This window comes from Lygodium microphyllum, chromosome 17 (genome assembly GCF_053477565.2).
Source record: "Lygodium microphyllum isolate KBCC chromosome 17, Lygodium_microphyllum_v1.1.10, whole genome shotgun sequence".
NCBI lineage: Eukaryota > Viridiplantae > Streptophyta > Polypodiopsida > Schizaeales > Lygodiaceae > Lygodium > Lygodium microphyllum.
This window is the reverse complement of record NC_141151.1, coordinates 51,775,646-51,797,718: the sequence shown is the minus strand read 5'-3', so window position 1 is coordinate 51,797,718 and position 22,073 is coordinate 51,775,646. Positions and strand designations below refer to the sequence as shown.

The 22,073-nt window shown below is 41.4% G+C and overlaps 1 protein-coding gene across 1 annotated transcript in view; it reads right to left on the bottom strand.

Annotated features, from left to right (window-relative positions):
* The window catches only part of LOC148021886 (uncharacterized), a 60,133-nt gene extending 55,887 nt beyond the window's left edge, over positions 1-4,246 (bottom strand). The window contains exon 1 of the mRNA XM_087697405.1: positions 3,841-4,246. Coding sequence (XP_087553531.1) covers positions 3,841-4,079 — 239 coding nt within the window. The 5' untranslated portion in view covers positions 4,080-4,246. The remainder of the gene's footprint in view (positions 1-3,840) is intronic.
* Between the last annotated feature and the right edge of the window lie 17,827 nt (positions 4,247-22,073).

Sequence of the window (22,073 nt, the reverse complement as noted above, 5' to 3'; positions counted from 1 at the left end):
AAAACCGACCATGCCAATCACAAAGTCGAGAACGAGCACCAACTAAGCCCCTACAAAACCGGTAAGAACTAGTTAGGGGTTGCTATCATCCTTATCTAGAGTGGGGCCCACAGGAGGGTGCCATTGGATTTATGGAGAGGGAGTGCCACATGGGATGGGAGGGAAGGGAGAACAACAATCAATCGTCTGGGGTTGATCAAAAAAAAAGGTTCAAAGTGGTTCCATCTGCCTTTGCAAGTCTTGGTAGGCCACTGGGCACACGTCGAGCACCCTTTGTCCAATGCCTTGGCCTCTTTGCGGTAACCTTTGAGCTCTCAATGTAAGATGACCATCACCTCTATAGTCTTGGTAGGGTATTGAGCAACCAACATGCAAACTTTGTCCGATGCCCTAACTATTTTAAGGTGGGATGCATCAGGGTGATTATGGGCTAGAGCCTTATACTTGTAATCCCTTTCTAGTTCTAGTTTTGGGCGTGAGAGGAGGGTGTTGGGCTAGAAATTGCATCATAAACTGATCAGCTCTTTAAAACAACCCCAAAACATGAAACTTACCCAAACTTTTATTAAACGACACACGATACTAGAGAGTGTTTGTGTCCCATAAGCCAAACACTAATTTGGGAGGATCCACTCACCTATAAATACACTCACCTATAAATACACAAGCTATCTATCACTCAGCCTCATTCCTTGTCTTGCAAGTTTCAACCATTAGATCTCCCTTTAGTGGAAGTCTAGCCCATCGTGGCTACTGCCATGTCATCACCAACCCCTGGCACCCTGTCCACTACTACCACCCTGCTATCTGGCCACTTCCAATGCATGCTACAGCTTGTGTTCAATTCAATGCATGCCCAATCATCATCGTCTACACCTTCCTCTACTATCGCCCAGCTTTCTAACCTCCAATGATCAGCCATCATCATCTTCAAGTTGTTACATTGCTACATTTACGAGTTTCAGCCCCACAAGGTGCTACGTTTTGGTTTCTAGCCTACTATCCTTCCACTTTCACCCTCATCGCAAACTTGTGGCTACAACTCTCACGATCCCTCTCCAATGGATGTATCATGTCACACATTGGCATCTCTCTTATCCCACTCCCACAGGACCCTTGAGCATCTTGTACACTCTTTCCTTCATTTTCAGCATTTATTCATTCACTTCAAAGTTATCTTTCTTCTCTATTTGTGTTAGTTTTTGTGTTTGCCTATTGTATTTTTGTGTTTTTGCATTTGTGTTTGAGTTCTGTGTTTCAATCATGGTCATTGTCAATGTTTTCTTTTACAAACCCTAGCATATCTCCACACCCTTTCCACAGTGTGAGCATTTAGGCTTCTTTGAATCTGTGTCAAAGCCTAAGGAAGACTCTAAATGTTTAACATGCTTCTTTTTCTTGTTCTTGGCCTTCTTATCCTTCTTGTTGCCCCATCCCGAACTTGTAGTAAAAGCCTTAGTAAGGCTAGATCCACTAGTACCAATCTCCTTGAGTCACTCTTTGTGCTACAAAACAAGCGGAGCTAGCTCTTCCCATAGAAGAGTCTCTCGAACCCTAGAGGTAAGCAAGCTAGTATAGCAAGCATCATACTTGGGAAATGGCAACTGAGTAATAAGAATCATTGCCATGTCTTCTCATGAAACCGTCTTGCCAAGGGATGCAAGCTCATCTCGCATGTCCTCCGTCTTGTTAATATGATCCTACATAGAAAGGAAATCATCAACTGAAATGGTAATATGGTGGGCAAAAGTCTTCTGATGGTAGAGAGGAGAAAGCTTCGTCCAAACCTCTGTTGTGATCCAAAGTTTGCACACATGTACAAGGATAGAATCATGCAGATTTATAAAGAGAAAGATCATGCTCTAGGATTGAGTCAATCCCAAAGGGCTACTTGGGGTAGTAACAAAGTCTCATAAGTCAAAGATGTCAAGGATACACTCCACTTTGTAGGACTACAGGAAGTAGTTGGCACCATCGTTGATCTCCTTTGGGAAAAGAAGGAAGCACTAGCACTTGAAAAGATGGAGCCATCATGGACCAATAGTAGAGGCCTTGTGAAAAAGATGTAGAGAAGCCGAAAGGGAGACGGTTGCTCCAATCTTCTCAACCTATTAGAGTGTGAATGCGGCTCTGAATGTCGATCTTCACATCACTCTTAGGACCACCTGACTAATGTGACTGCCTATGGGTGAAAACTGGATAATCTGCGCATCTGACTCATCAAACCTGTCAAACTGGATGGTCCGTAACTCTTCAAAAGAACCTGCAAGCATACTAGAAATTTGTGTTTTGGTGTCAAGATGTCTGAACAGAGGGTAAGCCAACTATACCCTATAAAAGGAAGTTGTAGTTGCCCCATACACTTCACAGAAGGCCCAAACAAGTCAAAAAATATATGTTCTTAGGGACAAATCTGCTCCAAACAACAAGCTAAGTGTGGCCTTCTCTTCATAGAACCTCGGAGTCCTCACTTTGGTAATGACAACATGTGAGAATGCGCAATAGAAGAGGAAACATGAACATGGAGAGAGAGAGAGAGAGAGAGAGAGAGAGAGAGAGAGAGAGAGGAATGAATGGAGGGAGAGGGAGAGGGAGAGGGAGAGAAGAGAGGGGGGAAGGTCAAGCAATGAAATAAGAGAATGGAAGGAGAAAATTTACAATGAACTGAATGAAAGCTGAATAGAAAAGAGGACTTATCAGTCCCTGCACGCAGCCCAATGTGCCAATGAGGGCACCGGATCAAGCTAATGATGGAAGGCAACACAAAAAGATGGAGAAGAATCTGTGTACATCGGAGTATGCTGAAACCTGCAAGTGTTTATGACCAGCCAACAAAGAGGCACAGCTATAAATAGCTAATTTGCCAAAACCTCACCAATTGCTACTTGGAGGAGCCATAAATGCTGGCCAACTGATCAACATGAATAAAATAATCCAATAAATGCTGGTCACCATCATAAATGTTGGTCACCCCCATCCTGGCCAGTGTGAACGGAGTCCAGATTCACTAAAAAAGAAATGTATTGAGCTGGAAAATAACCAACCAATGTGAACACTCCTAAATTGGAATGAAAAAAAAAAAAATGCATGCTTTAGCAAGAGCTGCCTCCTCTGTCAAAAGACGTGACAGACGGAGTGTCAGAAGTCCTAATGTCCCCACCTAACTCAAACTAAGGCTCACAAGCAGGAGATGACTGTGCATGACACACAAGACTGCTAACAATGGATAGCAAGTTTATTCCTTGTAGATCCTACAAGCACGTCGATATTTTGTGCAAAGGCATCTTTAAGTGATGGTAGCGTGACAACAATACATTAGTCGACTAATTTTCACAAAGGAAGAAACGACTAGTTTTATAATATAAAAAAGACACGATGAACTAAGGTATCGACTGCAAATTGACCTGTTGGTTGGACGAACTCCAAGGCATGGATAAAAATGGATTGATGGCAACTTATGAGATCATCATGGTGGTGCATCGTGGCAATCAACAGGCACGCATCTTCTTCTTCTGTACATGTCAAGTTGCAAAGAGCAGCAACCAAGTCTAACCACGTGTTGAAGTGTGCACGAGACCGACTCGAGCCAAGTGTTCATGGCTTGATTGATGTGAAGATTCTTTGAGGTAGATCGAGACAGAATGAAGGGCTGTCCTGGATAGGACGATTAACCGACTTTGAGGACTCTTAAGTATTGGTCAGAGCTTGGGCTCTCAGAGCCGATTCTTGTACAAATCTCTATTGAACAGTTGTAATAAAGATTTGCGCATCTCTTCAGGTGCAGCACACATGGATACCTTACTTGACCTTTATATACCAGAGACTTAAATAAGGACATACCCGAACTTCTTCCTCTTGCCAGTTTGCTCTGAAAAGAGTATGTCAGCTGCCTTGAAGAAATCCATTTCTTGTTGAGGAGGCTGGCTGCCGGGCTTCACTGATGGTGGTGGTGGTGATGACGACGACGATGATGACGATGACAATGGCGGTGGTGCAGATGACGATGACAAGAGTGCTGCAGCCTGAAGCCTCGGTCGCATAAGCTTGCTAGAAACGGACGCAAGCTTATGCGACCACATTTGAATACACGAGTACGGGCGCTAGCACAGACACATGGGCGGAAATCCAACCAGGTCCGGCACGATTCTGAATACGTCAGGATGTTCCGTCAGGCGCAGATTCGGAACTCCGTTAGGCTGTCGGTTTGGAGGGTGCAGGGGCGTCCTTCCATGTCAGGAGACTTGTGCTACTTGGATACATATTTCACACATATATCACCTAGACATGATATGCAAATAAGAAAATAACATTCTTAGTATTCTTCATCGGAATTTAGCATGTTCTTCCATTTAGATCACTATGCATGGCATTTTGGCCAACCCCGTGTGCTAGTAATATGCATGTTCGCGCTTACAAACCTTAATTTTCTAAAAATCTAAAAGAAAGTGTGATATTTTTACATTTCTAGATTTACTAGACCATTCTTAGTGTTTTTCTATTTAGATAATTATTCTTTATTTTTAAATTATTTGTTATTTTTCTTAATTTTTGGCCATTTTATTCATAGAAATGTTAAGTGTTGATAATTATCTTCATACCTTTCTTTATATGCCTTTAAAACAAATTTTCAATTGGATTTTATTTGTTATAAAAACTAAGTCATGTATCCTTTGATTGGGTACATGATGTGGCACAAATGAGATGTCGAGTTGTTCTTAAGGCTGCTAATGCTTATCACAACCACTAACACACTTGAGGAGCCCTCCACAGAGACCAACAACATGCCACAAACTATTTCTTTCACATAACTCTCACCTCTCCCTTTCTTTCATCAATCCCCCTTCCCTCATAAGAATTGCCATTATGCAAGAGGAAAGGGAGGAGAGAGAAATACTAGAAAATCAACATTTCCATTCACATGTAAGAGATTATGAAGATTATGCCAGATGGTCATCAAAAGCCTAAAATGATGGTGCCATGTTTCCTACATGCTTCTCTCTCTCTCTCTCTCTCTCTCTCTCTCTCTCTCTCTCTCTCTCTCTCTCTCTCTATATATATATATATATATATATATATATATATATATATATATATATATATATATATATATATATATATATGTGTGTGTGTGTGTGTGTGTGTGTGTGTGTGTGTGTGTGTGTGTGTGTGTGTGTGTGTGTGTGTGTGCGCAGTGCCTAAATTGAAGTACCCCTTCAACCTTGGCCCGTGTCCCATTGAAATTGTTCCACTTCCCTTCAAATCTTGGCCAATTTTCAGCTTCTTAGGCTGCTCAAACTGTATTCCTCTGCAAAATAAGGTCTTGAAGTCTCAGCTTTCACCCCAAATGCATGGAATTAATACCCAAGTGATGGCTAGACACTTCTTCATTATTTGTAGACTAGAATTTGTGCTTTGTTGCATCTCAAACTTCAAAATGCTCTGTCTCTTATGCCTTGACTGCTTTACACCACGGACTAGTTTGGAGAGTAAAATCTCCATTTCCACTCACAAAAACCTTGAGGAGCTGCCTAAAATTGTCCAAAATCCCAACAGGCACCTCTTTAAATCCACCTCTCATTAGTGACCATAGGATAAGGTGACCTAGCCCATCAAATCAATGAAAATCTTGCCAAGAAAACATAACATGTGAAAGTACATCTAATAGGTAAAAATAAAATAATATAACATAGAAAAGAATAAACACTCAACCCTATAGCCATGGATCCTATGGTCAAAGCAAGGACCAATAGAGAAGGGTCTCTCCAAGGAAATGACACTCAATAACTGGCTCTACCATTCAACACTCACAAGTTGACCTAGGTGACAACCCAACCTAGCCACAAAGCCACTTAGGGAACAACCTAACCTTGCGTAAGGCTCACCAGCACAAGTAAGAGGCCCAAGCCAACTCCCTACCACTTAGTATCCACTAATGACACACTAATCCCATTTTTTCTTTTAGAAATTTGTTCATCAGTCCAATAGTATATATATTCTCTCTCTTCTTTAGTGGGGATGGCATGTCGGTCATTTTGCACTGTAGTGCCCCTAGGAGATTAAGGTATCGGTCTTGGGTGTGGCTCAAACCCAAGAACCTACCAAAACTTGCAAGGTGGCACCCAAATTTTTTCATTTTCTCTTCTCTTTTTTCTTATAATCCCATAGCTAGGTCTCATCTCAAGGAAGAAAGGGCATGGGCCCTAGTCTGACTTGAACTCATGAACGTACCAAGCCCTCACGAGGCAACAACTATCTTCTAGCACTACTCTTTTCTTTTACCACATGATTGGAGTTGGAACAAATATCAGCCCCCATAGCCATACTCAAAGCCCCAACCCCTCACTCACTAGGGGACTTTATCATGACAAAGAATTGAACTAAACACTCCTACTAGACTAGCTATCCTACAAAAGATAGGCAGTCCCCTATTGATTAGCAACATGATAGGCTTGACACCCAAAGTCATCTTATGAGTACCATCAAGTAAAAACCTAGTAAATGAGGCATCTCACTCGACAAGGACACTCAAACCCTAGCCTAAGTCTTAGTCTCACATCCATGGAAAGACATACACAAGTGATTCAAACCCTCGTCTTACAAAACAAAATTCAATAACCAATGAGGGACAAGGTGATAGAGACACCCAGCATTGAAGAAGCATCCAGGTTGATGCACAACACACCTTCCTTGACAATGGAAGCACTCGCACCAAGAAAGAAAACAAAATGGCCCTCTTAGCCTAATGAACTATAATCATAAAGCACATCATTCCATAAAGCCCATCGTTTAGCAACCTACTATTACTGAAACTAAAACCTTGGTCCCCACATAAGGCCTATTGAAGCACAGAACCTAGATAAAGGGATGGCTTACTCATGCCCTATACTAAATATGTCAAATTGTTGACTAAATTCCTACATAAATGGCAAGGGATGTACAATGAATATGTTGTTGAACTACCCGATGCATCCATGAAAGAATATGAAGATGATCGATCACAACTTGGCTCATAACCCACACTAACCACATCGGTGGCCAAAGCAAGACATGTCATCAAGTAGTCACCATAATAGCGCGGATTGATATTAGCAAAACACTTGTAAAAACCCCTTTAGAACACATTTGAGAAATATATCTTCAATGAAGGCATAATTAGCAAAGGAGTTTGCAAAGCGATTCCATTGATGGGAAATCAATTGGCAAGTCACTCTTGCAAAGATCTCAAGTATATCCAAGAGTGCACAATGGTACATTTGCAGAATGGGATCCCTTATAGTATAGGTCCCATTCAATTGGTTAATCACCAACTACGAGTCACCTTTCACCAATAATTGACAAATATCACCATGTCTGGCTAGATTTAGCCTCGTAAGCAAGGCCTTGTATTTTGCTATATTATTAGTAAAAGTAGTGCCTAATACACTTCCATTTTTTAAACCACTTGATGATGATGAGGTCTTTAATGATAACCCCTACACTCGCATATTTAGCAAGTCCTCAAGAAGCTCCATCAATATATAATGTATAAATCAAGGCTTCATTGATGCAACCCACCATAACAATCAATTCACTTGTACTTATGATCATCAAAGTCTAACCTAGAGAGGGGATGTAAAATGGGTACAATCCCTCCTTCCTTAGTAAAGCTTAATGGGAATGCTAGTAAGAACTCGATGGCAATGGTGGCAATAGACTCGAATGTCCCATGTGAAAGATCCATCTTGCCACTCAGTAATGCAACAACCCTTACTCCACCAAACAACTTTGCATTGGTGGTCATGTAGCTTAAATATGGATGCTTCAGAAAGTAAAAACTTTTCCCATCTAGCAATCTTGGTACTCTCTGCAAGTTTGAGCTGGATCTTGAAAGACCTGCAAAGGCACCAAGTCTTTAACATCAGCCCTTACACATAATGGGCTTCAACTTATTGAAGTTTAGTCTTGAACTCTACCCCTTGCAAAACTACGAAAAGGGTTGTAGCACCATTTTTTCCTATGCGAACAATCTTATAAGGGCCATCCCACTTGGGTTCTAACTTTCCTGGAAATAACTCACGATAGGCATCATAATATAAGACCAATTGACCATTGGTAGATTTATACTTCTTAACACAAAGGTCATGAAGCACTTACATCCATTTCTTTCCCACTTCCTAATGTAACAAGGCTTGCAATTTGGTCTCATCAAGATATACAAGGGAAGTGAACCTTTCTTGAAATGCTTCCTCATCATTTGAAGAATGATTTAGAGTGAACCTTACTCTAGGCAAGTCAATATCTAAAGGCAAAGCACACTCTTTCCCATATACTAATTTGAAAGGGGTCTGGCTTGTAGCTCTTTTGAATGTCATATTATAAGCCCAAACCGCTACATACAACCTTTTATCACAATGACACTTGCCTTCGGATACAGTCGGATAAAATGTGCACAAGGTGCTTATTGGTACTCTCTACTAGTCCATTTGCTTTGAGGTTATAAGGTGTAGTCTTATTGTGTTTAATCTTTTGAGCTTTCATCAAAGCCTCAATCTCTTTATTCAAGAAATGTGTCCCATGATAAGACACGAGATCATTAGGTGGATCAAAACACCAAACCATCTGCTTCAAAATGAAATTAGCTGTCTCCTTGGCATTATTCTTCATCATAATGTGAGCTTTAGACCACTTCATAAAGTGGTCTATCACCACAATGATATAATGCTTTTGCATGGTAGATGAAGAATGTATAGGTCCAACGAAATCAATGCCCCACATTTCAAAGAGCAAGGTCAATAGAATGGGTTTACTGGCCTTGTATGATTTTCCCTGGAATTGTGTGGCTAACAGATATCACAATGCATTACATACTCAAAAGCATCCTGGAAAACCATCGACCACCAATATCCAGCACGTAAAGCCTTCTTGGCAGTAAGCTATCTAATAAAATGACCCATGCATATTGAATCATGGCATTCCTCTAAAATGAATGGTATCTCATCAAGCACCACACAATGATGATACACCTCATCCACTCCCCTTTTGTGCAAGATACCACCTGTAATGGAAAAGTGAAGTGCTACTTGCTTAATATTTCTCTTCTTAGATTTAGAAAGAGCTTTTGTCGAGTTACCTATGGATAGATAATGCATAATAGATGCATACTATGATAGAATTGAGGGCGTATCAATCTTACATAACTTTAAATTTCACAATAATCATTGATGTTAGTCTACTCTTCCTTAGGCTCACTAAAATCTACTAAACATTCAATAATTCCTTGCAATTTTGATGGCTTTCTTAAAGCTCATTGTCAAATTTTTATAAAGATATTAAGTGGTAGTGCATCTCAATGTGTTTTGTCCTAGCATGGAACACTGGATTCCTAGCTAGGTGTATGCTGCTCATGTTGTCACAATGAATGACAACTGGACCATCTCCCTGCACATCCAAATCACCTAATAGCTTTTGCAACCATACCACCTCACATGTTGCCAAAGCAGCACCTTTGTGTACTCAGCCTCTGTACTCGATAAAGCAACTGTAGGTTGCTTTTTGCTGCTCCATGTAATTGCTGCACTACCAAGGGAAAACATGAATGCACTTGTAGATCTTCTGTCTGACATGCTACTAGCCCAATCTGCATCTGTGTATCCAAAGACATGTACGTCCTTACCTGCCTCATAAAAAAGTCCATAATGTAAAGTGGACTTCACATACCTCAATATACGTCTAATTTCATCCAAATGAGGCTTTCTAGGCATTTGCATAAACTGACTGACAAGACCAACAACATAGCTCAAGTCTGGCCTTGTGATAGTCATGTAAATCAAACTCTCCACTATCCTCTTGAACATAGTAGGGTCTTCTATCTCATCCCCAATGTCAGCACTCAATTGTTAGATATGATCAATGCCCCACCCTCATTAGGTGCCACCAATGATCCATGGTGCTCAATGTTGTAAGGCCCCCATTATGAGGAGAAGCCAAATGTGAGCCCCGACATTGGTTGAGAGTCCTGACTTGTATATTAGATGAGGTCTCTGTGACCGGATGGCAAAAAGGTGACTGTTATGGGTCTAATCTTTGGGTTAGATGGAGTGGTTAAGCTGGTAGCAACTCGAGGCGCATTGCATCAAGTTGCGGGTTAAGGGAGTTAAAAGGGGCCCCTATTTTGGGGTCCGGGGGCCACGGAAGCAGCCCCTAGCTGGGGGGTCCCAGGGGGGCCAACAGTCCCCCTGGCGAGGGTTTGGGGGCAGCGCCCCCAGCCCTATGGTAAAGAAAATATTCCTTGGCCAACTAGTGGAGGCTTATATGGTAGGTCGGTTAGGCCGACCTAATGGCCTTCGCGGACTATAAAAGCTAAACCCCTTCACAGCCATCCATCATTCATCTTTCACCCAGTCAGAGTTGTTGTTCCAACTAGCCTTAAGCTCTTCACCTATCTTCTGTCTAGATCGCCATCTAAACTTCACACAATGGAAGCGCACGGGTGGACAGAGCCATCTTTATATCAGTTGTTTGGAGCTAAAGAATTTACTAATTCTTCTCTTATCTTTTGTGTACTCTCTATCTCTTTCTCAGATTCTGTTCGTTGCACTGTGTAAGTTTTTTTTTTACATGGAATCAGAGCCCAGGGGGCTCTAGAGATCGGAGAGTGTGCAAGAGGCAAAGGCTTCAACAGCAAAGAGAAACTATGTCAACTTCCGGAAGTGGTTCTGGCGCATCAGGAAGCGGTGTAGGAGGTGGTGCTACTGTACCGGCTATTCAAACACTGAGGATTCATCCACCAACCTTCAGCGAAGGCAAGTTAGATGGTACAAACTACACCTTGTGGAAGTTCAAAATTACAACTATCCTTGATTCTTATGAGCTTCTGGAGAGTCTGTGCTAGGGATTGACGCAGAACCATAGCCTACCCCGACCATCAAATTCTAGTGTGATGATTCCTTCGAATGCAGATCTTCTACGAGCTTGGAAACGAAGGAATGCAGATGCATTGCGTGCCTTAGTTACAAGCTGTTTTGACAGTGTTTTGACTTTGATTTAGCATACAACCAAAGCGTCAGAGGCTTGGAATGTACTAAGGAGTCAGTATGAAACACGAAACCAAACTAGGATTCAAAACTTGGAGAATCAACTAGCAGCGGAGAAGTTTACTGAAGGAGAGATGGTTGAAGCATTCATCACTCGAATTAAGAATCTGCGTGACCACATGGCTGGCGCTGGGATACAAAAGACTAGCGAAGAGCTAGCTCGAAGGTGTCTTCGGATTTGTCCACAAAAGTTTGATGGACTAGTGACTGGACTAGTGACTGTCCTTAATACTCAGGTGAGACCTCAAGCTTTGACTTTTGAGGAGTTTTGTGCATTATTGATGGAGGAGGAGTTGAGGTTGAAAGCCGAGAAGGAAGCAACAATGGAGATGCTGCATTCTTTGCCAATGCAAAAGGCAAAGGTGGTTTCCCCACCAAAAATGATGGTGACAAAAAGAAGAAGGGCGGCAAGAAGAAGTTTCAAGGAGAGTGCTTCTACTGCAAGAAGAAAGGACATTCAATCGCAAATTGTCGTGTCAAGAAGGTAGATGAAAAGAATGGTACCTTTAAAAGTAAAGGGAAAGAGACAGCCAATACGGCTGAAGCAGAGTTGGAATTATTCATGGGGACCATTGAGGAAGTGTACTCCTCGGCGCAAGAAGAATCTACCACTGACTCATGGGTGTTGGATAGTGGGGCCTCCCATCACATGACCAACAAGAAAGGTCTATACAGTTCTATGCAGCCTCTACAAGAATCCATCACTGTAACGGTTGAAAATGATGCTAAATGCCCTGATGTAGGCACAGGTACTATTTCTTTTGTTACTACAAATGGTGAAGTCAAAAAGCTTTCAAATGTGTTGTATGTTCCCGAAATCAGGAGAATCTATTGCTGCCATAACTGATCTTGGTCATGAACTGAGGTTCAAGAAGACAGGTGCAGAAATTCGTGATAGTGCTGGCACAATTGTTGGCAAAGGAGAAAGAAGGAACAACCTGTATGAGCTAAGTGCTCTTACAGCCACCGCTGGAGTGGGCACAAGTAAGCTTTGGCATGAAAGGTTTGGACACATCGGATTTGCAGTGTTGAAGGAGATGCAAAAGCAAGGTATGGTTGCTCACCTACCTACAATAACTGAATTGAAGGAACCATGTGAAGCTTGTATGATGGGCAAGCAACAGAGAAAGGCATTTCCACAAGAAAGCAAGAATAGATCACAGGCTCCTCTAGAGTTGGTGCATGCTGACTTGTGTGGTAAGATGCCTACACAGGCCTTGGTGGGATCTTCTTATTTTATGTTGATTGTCAATGACTACAATAGGAAGATGTGGATGTACTTCCTTCATGATAAGGCTCAAGCTTTTGGTAAGTTTAAAGAATGGCTAAAACTTGTTGAGAATGAAACAGGGAAAAGTGTGAAGAAATTTAGAACAGATGGTGGTGGTGAGTTCAACTCAAAGGAGTTTGAAGACTTTTGCAAGAGCAAAGGGATCAAGTGTCAATTGATGACGCCTCACACACCTTAGCAACAGAACGGTGTTGTGGAACGCAGGGATCGCACCATTGTGGAGATGGCGAGATGCATGCTAAAGGGCAAGGGATTGTCTAACCATTTTTGGGCTGAAGCTATTAATAGTGCAGTCTACATTCTAAATTGGAGCTACACAAAGGCTCTCAAGGGAAAAACACCTCATGAGGCTTACACAGGTAAGAAACCATCTGTCTCACACTTCAGAATTTTTGGATGTGAATGTTATGCACATGTTCCAGATGAGAAGAGAAACAAGTTAAAACCAAAAAGCAGAAAATGTATCTTCTTAGGTTATAGTGATGAGCAGAAGGCTTACAAATTATATGACCAAGAGGCAAAGAAGATCTTCGCGAGCCGTGATGTGGTGTTCAAGGAGGAGCCGCATACAGTGGAGGAGGAGAATGCAAGTTCTTCCACTTTATCATCAAGTGAAGAAGTAGTCCACTATGAACCTATCCCGAGAGCTGTCCCTATCCTTAAGAAGGAGGAAGCATCATCTTCAGATGATGAGGAAAAAGTTCACCAACCTGACATCACCCCACCGGAAAAGCCATTGCCGCGCTGGGTGAAGCAGCTCTATGACCACAATAATCATATGCCTGCATCTGTTGAGGAGAAGGCAGATGGACCAAGGAGGTCTCAGAGAATAGAGGAGCAAAGGAGGGCTTCTGCTCACATAGTCAATATGGCCTTGATGGTTGAGATTATGAGAGAAGTAAAGGAGCCAACTGACTTAGAAGAAGCACTTGCAGATCCATCATGGAAGGCTGCTATGCAAGTAGATTATGACAGCATAATGAAGAATGACACTTGGGAGCTAGTGGATCGACCAGCAAAGTGGAAGGTTATTGGCACCAAGTGGATCTAGAAGGTAAAATACAAGACTAATGGTATCTTAGAAGAGTACAAAGCTAGGCTGGTTGCCCAAGGATTTTCACAAGTTGAAGGGTTTGATTTTCAAGAGTCATTTTCCCCAACTGCCAGAATGACCATATTCACACGGTACTTACAGTGGCTACCCATAAGAAGTGGCCAATGTACCAAATGGATGTTAAGTCAACGTTCTTAAATGGTGACCTCAAGGAGGAGGTGTATGTGGCTCAGCCACCAGGGTTTGAGGCCCCCCATTCTGAGAACAAAGTGTGTAAGCTGAAGAAGGCATTGTATGGGCTGAAACAAGCCCCCAGAGCATGGTACCAGCGGATAGATAAGTTCTTTTTAAACCTAAACTTCAAAAGATGTGCCTCAGATGCTAATTTGTATGTTTACAGGGATGGTAAAAAGTTTGTAGTGATTGTCCTATATATGGACGACCTTCTTATCACAGGTGACTATGAAGATATGATCAACCAAACTCGAAAGGCTTTGAGTTCTGAGTTTGAAATGACAGACTTGGGCTTGCTGTACTATTGTTTAGGGATTGAAGTCTGGCAAGAGCTAGGAAAGATCTTCATCTCTCAGAAGAAGTATGCATGGGAGATCTTGAAGGCATTTGGCATGACCGAGTGCAAGGAGATAGCTACACCTATGGAGGTGAATGTAAAGTTATCCGTCGAGGATACATCAGCACTAGCAGACATTGGGAGGTACAGGAGGTTGGTCGGCAGTCTGATCTACTTGTGTAACACTAGACCAGATATCAGTTTTGCTGTTGGTGTTTTGAGCAGGTTCTCAAACAAATCTCATGAGAGTCATTGGAAGGCTGGGATGCGGGTGCTCAAATACTTGAAGGAAAAGCTTGACTATGGTATCACATACAGTTTTGTAACTTCTCTTGTGGGGAACTGTGACTCAGATTGGGCAGGAGACAGTGATTCTAGGAAGTCAGTTTCTGGTTATTGTTTCTCTTTGGGTTCAGGAATTTTCTCTTGGATTAGTAAGAAGCAGCCAACAATGGCATTGTCTTCTACCGAAGCAGAGTACAAGGCAGCTTGTTTTGCTGCATGTGAAGCAGTATGGTTGAGAAGGATTCTATGGCATATGGGAGTGCAGGATGAAGAACCAACTTGCTGAGATGTGACAATCAGAGTTGCATCACCATTGCCAAAAATCCAATGTTTCATGCACGCACCAAAGATATAGAGATCTAGTATCACTATTGTGTGATTTGATGGAGGATGGGATAGTGGAACTGGTCTACTGTCCAACAGAGGAGAATGGAGAAGATATCTTCACCAAAGCACTTACGAAGGATCTGCTTCAAGTTCATCTTCAGAGACTTGGCATTGGGCCAAGGAGATAGTTCACCTATGGGTGGACATTGAGGGGGGGTGTTAGATATGATCAATGCCCCACCCTCATTAGGTGCCACCAATGATCCATGATGCTCAAGGTTGTAAGGCCTCCATTATGAGGAGAAGCCAAATGTGAGCCCGGACATTGGTTGAGTCCTGACTTGTATATCAGATGAGGTCTATGTGACTGGATGGAAAAAAGGTGACCATTGTGGGTCTAATCTTTGGGTTAGATGGAGTGGTTAAGCTGGTAGCAACTCGAGGTGCATTGCATCGAGTTGCGGGTAAGGGAGTTAAAAGGGGCCCCTATTTTAGGGTCCGGGGGCCACGGAAGCGGCTCTTGGCTGGGGGATCCCAGGGGGCCCAGCGTCCCCCCTGGCGGGAATCCGGGGGCAGCGCCCTCAGCCCTATGGTAAAGGGAATATTCCCTGGCCGACTAGTGGAGGCTTATATGGTAGGTCGGTCAGGCCGACCTAACGGTCTTCCATAAAAGCTAAACCCCTTCATAGCCATCCATCATTCATCTTTCACCCAATCAAAGTTGTTGTTCCAGCTAGCTTTAAGCTCTTCACCTATCTTCTGTCTAGATCGCCATCTAAGCTTCACATTGTGGAAGTGCATGGGTGGATAGAGCCATCTTTGTATCAGTTGTTTGGAGCTAAAGAATTTACTGATTCTCCTTTTATTTATTGTTTACTCTCTATCTCTTTTTCAGATTTTGTTCGCTGCGCTGTGTATATTTTTTTTTTTTACATCAACTTCACATTTTGCTCCAATGGTACTGAAAGAGGCTTACATGCTGTCATACCATACTTGGATAACATATCCAAGCCATATTGCCTTTGGGATAGCCATATAGCCTCATCACATCTGATCACCTCAATACCAAGAAAGTATCTCAGCTCACCCAAATCCTTCATCTCAAACTTCTTCTTCAAGAAGTCCTTGACTTCAGCAATCCCATTGTCACTGTCACTTGTAATAATCAAGTCATCCACATCGATGACTATGATGACCAAACTTGCATCTCCCTTTCTCACATAAAGTGAGTGATCAGCATTAGAAATACAAAATCCAATATTGACAAGATACTCTCCAATCTTGTCAGACCATGCTTTAGGTGCTTGCTTCAGCCCATAGAGAGCCTTCTTTAACCTGCACACATATGTGGGATGCTCTAAATCCTCATAACTTGTTGGCTGCTCCATATACACTTCTTCTTACAATTCACCATGCAAGAAGGCATTCTTAACATCCATTTGCTGCAAACTCCAACCTTTGGCTGCTACCAAGGCAATCACACATCTAACAGTTGCCATCCTAGCAACTGGACTGAATGTCTCTTCATAATCTATGCCATATGTTTGAGCATAGTTCTGTTCATAATATAGATAGTAGTATGGACAGCCTCAGACCAAAAATATTTGGGCATATTCTTTTCAGCCATTAATGCCCCTGCAACTTCTGCAATATGACTGTTTTTTCTTTCTGCAACACCATTTTGCTGTGGGGTATACTTGCAAGTAAATTGCCTCTTTATCCCATGAGTCCTCAAGAAGCCATTGAACTCACTAGAGAGGTACTCTCCCCCTCCATTTGATCTCAAGCACTCTACTTTTAAGCCTGTTCTGTTTCAACAGCTGCCTTAAAAGATTTGAAGTGCTCAAACACATCACTTTTTTCCTTCATGAACTATACCCATAACTTCCTTGAACAGTCATCAATAAATGTGACAAAGTATTTGCTACTACCAAGAGATACATTTTGTGTAGGCTCCCAAACATCTGTATGCACCACATCAAGTATTTTTTTACTCACTTCTTTGTCATGCAAGAAGGGTAGTCTTGCATGCTTACCAAATTGGCATGCTTCACAGACTTTATACAATTCTGCAACTCTAAATGAAGGCAACCCTGTAACCAATCCTCTAGACTACATTAATTTCAGCCTTTGCACATTTGCATGTCCAATACGTTTATGCCATATTTCAATATCTGCAACTATTCCTTTTCCTTCAGCATACATAGCAGCATCCATTGCAGGAATTCCAACATCTAAAGTGAACATTCAACTAACTCTACTTCCTTTTGCGACCAACCTACACTTATCATTAAAGTCTTCTACAAAACAACCTTTTGCATTGAATCGGACCTGCAGCCCCTGCTCTACCATTTGGCCAATAGACACTAGATTCTTTGTAATTGATGGCACATGTAATACATCTGTCAGACTCTTTGTCTAGCCATCATACAAGGACAAGGGAACCTTTCCAATGTGTAAAATTGGGTGGCATGAGTCATCACCCGTCTGCACATAACTTGGGGATTTTGTAAGTCTTGCATCTCTCCAAACCATTCAACATGATTGGTCATATGATTAGATGCACGTGAATCGACATAACATACATCATCATGTGTCCCTTTCCTATAACTGCATTCATCATATGCTACATAACAAACAGACACTCATTTTTGTCTTCATTTTGTCGTGAAGATGATGCATAGTTTTCTTGCTACAATTTACCACTGCGAATATAATCCTTCTTTGCATAGCAATGGGCTGCAACATGGCCTATTTTGCCACAATAATGGCAAACAATAGCATAATTTCTAGAACCTCTATTATGCCATCCACCTCTTCCTCTAGGGCTCCCCCTGCCTCTAAAGTTTCCTTGGCCTCCTGAAACCTGCATTTCACCAAATTGCTGATTGAACCTATTTTGTTGGTTATCGCCAGCATGTCCCATACCACGGCCTCTCGAAGAGGATCTACCACGTCCCCTTCCTGAACTCGAGTAAAATGCTTGGACCTGTTCACCATTTCTTTCAGACAAATCACCCTGCATATTGATCTCTTTAGTAATCATGAGAGAGATCAGCTCATCAAAATCTAGAAATGGCTTCCGTACGTATATTGAAGTAACAAATGATTTCCATGCCTTTTCATTGTTAAGGCCACTCAGAGTGGATGAAACCAAATCATCATCATCCGGCATTGCATCAATCGCTGCTAAAGCATCTGCAATGCTCCTCACCTTCAACACATACTCATGGACAGATATTTTCCCTTTCTTCAAGGCATTCAACTCTTGCTTGAGTTGAATCTTTCATGCCTTTGTATTTACTGAAAACATGATCTCAAAAATTGTCCAAGCTGCATGTGAAGTTTTTGCATTCCTAATATGTCCCAGCATAGTATTATCAATGACTGCAGATAGCTGGTACATCATATTTTTGTCTTTCGCATTCCACTCTTTCCATGCTTTTAACTCATCTGCAGTCGGAGGGATACCCAGCTCTGGCTCCTTTTCTTCACCTGAGACAAACTCACAAAGGCCCTTTCTAATGAGAAAGTTCATCACACGGAACTTCCATGAAGGGTAGTTGTTCTTGTCGAGCTTCTCAATAATGGGATTTCCACTGTTCTCAGCCATTATCACAAACAAGGATACAACACAACAAGCTGGTCTTCTGCAATCTTTCACAACACGTGCACAACAATACACCAAGTAACCTTTTTCACTGATTGCTCAATAATGCATGTAATCTGCAACCTATTTGCAGATAAAATTTATGTTTGCTTCCTACAAACACCTTGAAAATTACAGATTCGCAATCTGTAACCTGTGCACCCACTTCCAGTCAATACAACCAAAATCACAGTGTACCCTAAAACTGATGCTCACAACCTTGCGGCTCTAAAACGGGGCCTGAAACGGCCTTAGACGCCCAAAATAACTACGGATAAGTCCTAAAGAGCTTGTCTGCAAAATATACAGTGATCTGCTCGCATACCAAATCTCATAGCAATCTGAGATTTTTGCTTGACCCTGCTTTCGGTGACTCCAGTGGCACTATCCAAGAGAGAGAGTGGAAGAATGGGAGAGCTTCTTACCCATTGCTTACTTGCTTGAGACTTGCTTCTTCTCCTTCACTTCAGCCTTCGAAATTAGCCTCTCTCAGTGGCGCGGCTCTGATACCATGTCAAGAATCGCGTGGTGGGGGGACTTGCTTGAGGTGCTGCGCCAAACACACACTGTATACACAAGAGGAAGCTCACTCAAGAACACAAGAAGAGAGATGGAGGCCAAAACGTTTTCTTGCTGATTTCTTCTTCTTCTTCCACACACTATACAATGTACACAAAGTAGTATAGATAAGATACAACATAAAGGAAAGTGGCCTTCTAAGTCAAACAGTGCATAACCGACTACACTAATCGACTAGCGTTATATCTTTGCCAATTGTAGGTAGGTGTAACAAACTAAATATAATAAGTGATAAGTTAGTGGCCATGTGAGTGTCATAATGACCACCAACATGCTAAGTGTAAATGTGCGGACTCATCTAGCCAGGCGGTCCATCATCAATGTCCGCACGTGTTGAGTTTGCCATCTCAACACAAGAGTGGGTAATTGAGGCAACCCTTGATTTAGAATCCCTTGACTTTGACCCATAGTATTATTAGGTAGTGCAAATATTGAGTTATATCTTGCTAGTACTACATTTGGCACCATTCCAATCATTGAGAGAGCTTGCCCTCTTACTACATGGACAACCTAAATTTTTGACTCAACACCCTCAGTTTCTATGTTGTTGCATCTAAATCATTAAGTGCAGTGTTACTCAAGTATAGTTGGATCATGAAATCCAACCCTCTCAAGAAGAATTATAGCTAAGCGATAGGGGATAACTGGATAGTGTTACCCAAACAACAAAAAACTTTATGTAGCTTTTGAACATATGCTTTCATGCTCTAGTCAGATTCTTATTGAGAGTCTCATTTGGGACACGTAGCCAATATCGACTTTCCTTTTCAAGAGAGAACTCCCTATGAAACATAATGTAGAATGCTTGCATAGTGGCAATCAAATTTGCGGCAAGTTGGTAGTACCATTGGGATCCATTTCCCTTCAAAGTCATACTGAAGAACATCAAATGACGTGCTTCCTCATTGACTTGACAATTAAATATAAGTTATTGGAAGTCTTTGATATGTAATTTTGTATCTTTCTTTGGACTTTCACAAAAAATAGGCAATGGGTACCCTAAAGTGGGTAGAGTCACCATGCTAGCTAGAATTTTAATTGCTTGAGGAGGTATTAAGGGTGCTTGTGCCATCCCTATGAATATAGGAGTAGACTTAGGATGGAAAACTATGGTGCTACTAATGGCACACTAGATGGTGGGGTCGATCCACCACTTCGGCTAGTCCTCAAAGGAGTAGATTGCCTAGCTTTAGGTTTTAAGGGTAAACTATCACCTTTGTATGTAGTACTAGGACTGCTCTTACAACGAGGGATTGTAAGCCCCCTAACTTTAAGGGATACAAAAGTAGTACAGTCCAAGGAGTATTTGCAAAAAAATTCTATACATTTTCTTAGTCATTCCTCATATTAGTTTCATTAATTCGAGAGATCTCTACCCTACGCTCATGTTCTTACCCTAATAGCTCTTTCTTCATTGTTGTACAAAGAGTCATATACTCAAGAACTAAGTTTTAGGCCCTCTTTGGGAATCCTAAAGGAATCTTGGTAAACACACCACTTATAAGGACCTAAAATGGGCTTGACAATAGCTCACACACAATCAAGCTCAATAATGAACCTTGCAAGACCATTGCTCCATGGCCTTGCAGCCATGAGTGACTAGCAATAGACTAGGAACTCTCTCTCTAAATCTTAACACATTGCATTGTAGTCCAATCTCCTAACTACCTCCCTCGAACTCGAAGCAAGAGTACCCACACTGAAGGTGTCTAATACATCATGCAAATGTCATAAATACATCTGCTCAATTGATTGCTGCAACCTCTAAATATGAGTGATCTACCCGATTAGGGATTTGACCCCTCCATTCCTTGTCTTTTAGCACAAACGTAATACTTACTCTCTATTAATCCTCACTAGAAATCCTTTTGAACCCTTAAGACTAATTGGATTGGATCTTCTAACCCACTCGATCATATATAGGAACCAATTGCTATAAACTGATATGTGCATAAAAATCCTTCAATGCATAGTGTTTATGAGAGTGCACAAGCATTTTTTATGTGAGAAAATAAGAAGTGGGTGTAGCAAACAAGCCTTTATATCATTTAATGATTTTCAACCACGTATTATCGATATTGTACACATCCCAAAAGCACCAAGTGTTCCTCACTTATGCTATTTTTGGGTATATATTTCACACAAAATTTCCCTAAATATAATATACAAACAAAAAAATAGCATTCTCAACATTCTGAATCAAAATTTAATATATTCTTCCATTTAGATCACTACGCATGATATTAGGGCCAACCCCATGCTACAAATATACATGTTTCACACTTAAAAATCTTAATTTTTAAAAAAAATTAAAAAGAAAGTGTAATATTTTTGCATTTCTAGGTTTTATTAGACCATTCTTAGTGTTCTCCTATTTATTAGTTTTTTGAAATTTTTTTGGTTAATTTTATTAAATTTTGGCTATTTTATTCATTAAAAAAACTTAGAATAACCAATGCTAAGTGTTGATACTTATCTTCATAACTTCCTTTATATACTTTTAAAATAGTTTTTCAATTCACACATTGTAGCACAAACGAGATGTCGAATGGTTTCCAAGGTTGCCAGCACTTACCATGGCTACTAATGTGCTTGAGGAGCCCTCCGTATAGACCAATAATATGCCACAAACCATTTCTTTGATATAAATCTCATCTCTCCCTTTCTTTTACCCATCCCCCTTCTCTCATAAGAATTGCCATTATGTAAGAGGAAAGGGACAAGAGAGAAACACTATTTTGAGGGAGGAGAGGGAAAGACTAAAAACTCAATATTTCCATTTTTTCAAATCAGTCCATGAAACTTACATGAGTGCATAGAGGAAAGCAAGGAGGCTTCATTTCATCCATCACATGATGATGCAAGAGATAATGAAGATTTTGCGTGAGATGATCATCAAAAGCTCAAAATGACAGCGCCATGTTTTTTGCATGCTTTCCTCTCTCTCCACAATTCTCTCATCAATAATTGCCTAAATTGAAGCACCCCTTTAGCCTTGGCCCATGTCCCATTAAAATTGGTCCACACCCCTTCAAATATTGGCCAATTTTCAACCTCTTAGGCTGCTCGTATTATATTTCTCCACAAATTAAAGTCTTGTGGCCTCAAATTGTGCTCCAAATATGTGGAATCAATGCCCAAGTGGTTGGACACTTCTTCATTATTTGTAGACTCGACTTTGCGCTTTGCTGCATCTCAATCTTCAAAATGCTTCATCTCTTGTGCCTTGACCGTTTTGTACCATG